A 3,914-nucleotide genomic window follows, 5' to 3' on the forward strand; every position below is an offset into this window, starting at 1 on the left:
AAAGAAATTTACGGAACTTATTGTAAAACTTCATAGGAATAGTTTGTATATTTAGAGGAAAAGTTTGTAAAGAAAGTTAAAAATTTTGAGGTTGGATTACGCGATTTTAACTATTTATATTTGTAAGAAAAAAATGTATAGAAATTCTAAATTATAGAGTCTAAAAAATGGAAATAAACAAAAATGAAATAAATAAAATAGTTTTTCCCAAAATGGTCCCTTGACTATTCTCAAAATGGTCCCTCAACTATTTTCAATGTTTATTAGGCTAACAATAGGTAAATGGACGAAAATACCCTCCATTTTAACACTGATTTGACGGAATATGTAACGGAAGATCAAATTGGGTGAGTTTTTGAAAGTCGAGGGACCACATTAGGTGCAATTGAAAGTCGAAATGCAAAATTGAGAATGAGCAATAGTCGAGGGACCATTTTGGAAAAAAACTCTTTAAGAAGGTTTGTTGGACAACTTCTCTGAGTAGGGTCCAACTATCCACGTTTAAAAAAAAAAAAAAAGGGTCCAACTATCCACTACTAACTTAGTGGGCGTGCACTTCCAACATTGCACATGTAGTGTGCCACTTTCACTTGTATGTATCTTTTGTGATTTCGATTATGGCTAGCTTGAATTAATAAATGGTATAGAAAAACATGTTTATTAGCTATGATAGATACTGTATATGCAAAGATAGTTGATGCAGTAGAGTGGCTATTAGTCATGCATGGGGAATTTGTTTGTGCTTTTTCGAAAAGGGAAAAGAAAAACATTGAAAATGATTGAAGAATGGAATTCATACATGTGAAAAATGTAAAGGATAAGTCCGTATTCTTCTTTATCTAACCTAAAATAAGAAAGATTGGACGGAGATTGCAAAATTATGCCATCCAATCAAATGATCCAATTGGGGATTTGGGGGTCAACCATTGATACCAATGGTCAAACTACCGATTCCGACCTCTGCGCGATCACACTCCGCCGTCCGCACAACCGTGTGAAGACTGAAGAATCGACCGGCCAAGACTGACATGAATCGCTTTATGTTCATCTCTATCTTAATTTAGGATTTAAGAACGGGTTTAGACTTCAGATTTAGGGTACAACTTTTGGTATCTATCTGTAGTTTTGTTAACGAGGGAAATACAGCGCGATGCGGTAATTATTATATTTCTTTAAAAACCCTTTGGATTTGGGTGTATACGAAGAAGTTACGAACTCTTCTCCGACCTTCCGGCGCCCCCAATTCATCTCACTCCTCTGAGGCATTTCAACATTCAGGTGGGGTTCAAATGTTCAATGTCACTTCTCTATTGAAGTCTAAGTTTTTCAGGTTACCATTACTAATCTCACCTCGTTGTTGTCTATCGATTTGTTGTTGTAACAGAATGCGGGTTTCATCCGTGCCGCAAGAACCCACTAAACAGATGGGTTATGCATCTAAATTGGGCACCTTTGTGTTTGATTACTCTCAGAAGTCCATCTCCTCCAACTTTGCTTCCGGCAATCTTTCGTTTAACTACTTGTACTGTGATGATTTGGGGAGAAGAGGCTGTGTAAGTCAGCAGAAACGTCGTGTATTGTGTTTGAGCACTAAGGGAAGTGCTTCTGCAAGGGTTGGAAGGCTGCTCAATCTGTTCAACAGAGCTATTGGGTTTCATTGTGAGAAAATCCCTCTTGGGTTTGCATCAATTCAATCTGGTTCTGCGGAGAGTAATGGGTTTGCAGGGGATGGTAATGGGGTGTTGGAGGATGAGGGAATCCCCATTGCCGGGGCTGAAGGGGGTGCTCCAAAGAAGGTGCTGATTTTAATGAGTGATACAGGAGGGGGCCACAGGGCATCAGCTGAGGCCATCAAGGCAGCCTTTAGTCAAGAATTTGGTGAAAAGTACCAGGTTTGGTTTTTATGGACTATTACTGATTCTTGTAGCTTGAGTCAATTGGTTGTTTGAAATTTGCATGGCATGCGAGTTATGTTTGTTGTTAGGACATATTTGTTCTTAATGAGTTTTTCTTCCAGGTGATTGTATGTGATCTATGGACGGAACATACTCCATGGCCATTTAACCAATTACCCAAAAGTTACAGTTTCTTGGTTAAACATAGTTCTTTGTGGAGAATGACTTATTATGCTTCTGCTCCCCGTGTTATTCATCAGTCCAACTTTGCTGCTACCTCAACTTTTATTGCAAGGTGAGGCTGAGTTTTGTGTAATGTATGCAATTCTGGTAGAAATGTCTTTTAGCAATCATTTACTTAAAAAAAAAAAAAGAAGCAATCATTTACTAAGACTGAGAATAAATGCTTATATGTTAATATTGGACTTTATACTGTTACCGTGCTGGTTCTATCTTCAAAAAGATAGTATCTAGAATTGTTTTACTTATTTTTCTGACTGATCTTTTTTTCTATGTAATCATAATATAATCTGTAGGATATTAAAGATCAGCTTCTGTACTCATGTTCATTATTAGATGCAAACTGCTGAGAATGCTTTTGATGTCATTTAGGGTTCTTGCTAGCTTGTATCTCTTCCATATAAGTTTTGCTATTGGTTGATTTCAGATAATTAACTAGAATAAATCTTATGATTTAATTGTTGCACACTTGCACTTGCATTAATTGCATTTTTATGGCTTGTAATGAATTATGACAACTATTCTGTATTTTGATCCTTTATTCTGAAGCTTGTTTTTAGTTGTATGGGGCATTTGGTTTTTGATTTTTAAGATCTTTTCTTCCACATCTTTATGTAGGGAAGTTGCAAAAGGTCTTATGAAATATAAACCTGATATTATTATCAGTGTACATCCTCTTATGCAACACGTGCCACTTCGTATCTTGCGGTCGAAAGGTCTCTTGAACAAGATTGTATTTACTACAGTTGTGACAGATTTATGCACTTGCCATCCAACATGGTAGGTTCAATGGTTAATCACCTTTCATGTACTTCATTCAGATTTTTCATATTTTGTTTCTTTTGTAGGTTTCACAAGCTTGTAACAAGGTGCTATGCACCTTCAGATGAGGTAGCACATCGGGCAATTAAAGCTGGTCTTCGGTTTTCTCAAATCAAAATCTTTGGCCTTCCAGTGCGGCCATCCTTTGTGAAACCTATTCGGCCGAAGGTTGGCTCTAAGATTCTCTCTTTTACCTTCTTTTCTTTTTATTCTCTTTCCAGGAGTTTCATTTTTTTAAAAATTCCTTTATGTTCTGTTAGGTGTGGTTATACCCCTTTTTGTTTTACATCATTGAAGGGAAATTAGGATGTTGCAATGTGTTGTCTGTATTGTATATCTAATAGCTGTTTTAACTAATTGATGAAACTGCTATGAGAAATAGAACTCAAGATATTGGTTATTTGACTTGGTTGAACTTAAAGCTTTTTTCTTTTATTTTTAGATTTGTTGTTGTATGTGTAAAATGATTCTTGTTATTTCAATATTTTTCACATACAGCCATGTGTTTTAGATTATTTCTTAATTAAAATTTCATTGAAATCTAGGCTGAATTGAGGGATGAGCTTGGTATGGATGAACAACTTCCTGCTGTACTTCTAATAGGTGGTGGTGAAGGGATGGGGCCTATTGAGGCTACAGCTCGTGCACTTGGAAAGGCACTGTATGATGAAAGACTTGGGGAACCAACAGGTCAGATCCTCATAATCTGTGGACGCAATAAGAAGCTTGCCGCCAAATTGCTTTCCATTGACTGGAAAGTTCCAGTCAAGGTATGTTTTCTCCATTTATGATGCTTTTATTTTTATTTTTATAAAACTTATGCAACTGTTTTTTTTTTTTTTTTTTAACATACTTATTCACCATGTCAATCATAACCACATCTTTGCTAGACTGACCGGATACTTCCAGTACAAAGCTGCTCTAGTTGTTCTTTTTTTTTTTTTTTTTTTTTTTTTT

General features: G+C 36.1%; 1 protein-coding gene across 1 annotated transcript in view; it reads left to right on the forward strand.

Annotated features, from left to right (window-relative positions):
- The first annotated feature begins 803 nt into the window (after nt 1-803).
- The window catches only part of LOC116023241 (probable monogalactosyldiacylglycerol synthase, chloroplastic), a 5,465-nt gene continuing 2,354 nt past the window's right edge, over nt 804-3,914 (forward strand). Inside the window, exons 1-6 of the mRNA XM_031264232.1 lie at nt 804-1,278; nt 1,385-1,892; nt 2,018-2,190; nt 2,754-2,915; nt 2,984-3,125; nt 3,503-3,727. Of these exons, the coding sequence (XP_031120092.1) occupies nt 1,386-1,892; nt 2,018-2,190; nt 2,754-2,915; nt 2,984-3,125; nt 3,503-3,727 (1,209 nt within the window). The 5' untranslated portion in view covers nt 804-1,278; nt 1,385. The remainder of the gene's footprint in view (nt 1,279-1,384; nt 1,893-2,017; nt 2,191-2,753; nt 2,916-2,983; nt 3,126-3,502; nt 3,728-3,914) is intronic.

Source organism: Ipomoea triloba, chromosome 1 (genome assembly GCF_003576645.1).
Source record: "Ipomoea triloba cultivar NCNSP0323 chromosome 1, ASM357664v1".
Taxonomy (NCBI): Eukaryota; Viridiplantae; Streptophyta; class Magnoliopsida; order Solanales; family Convolvulaceae; genus Ipomoea; species Ipomoea triloba.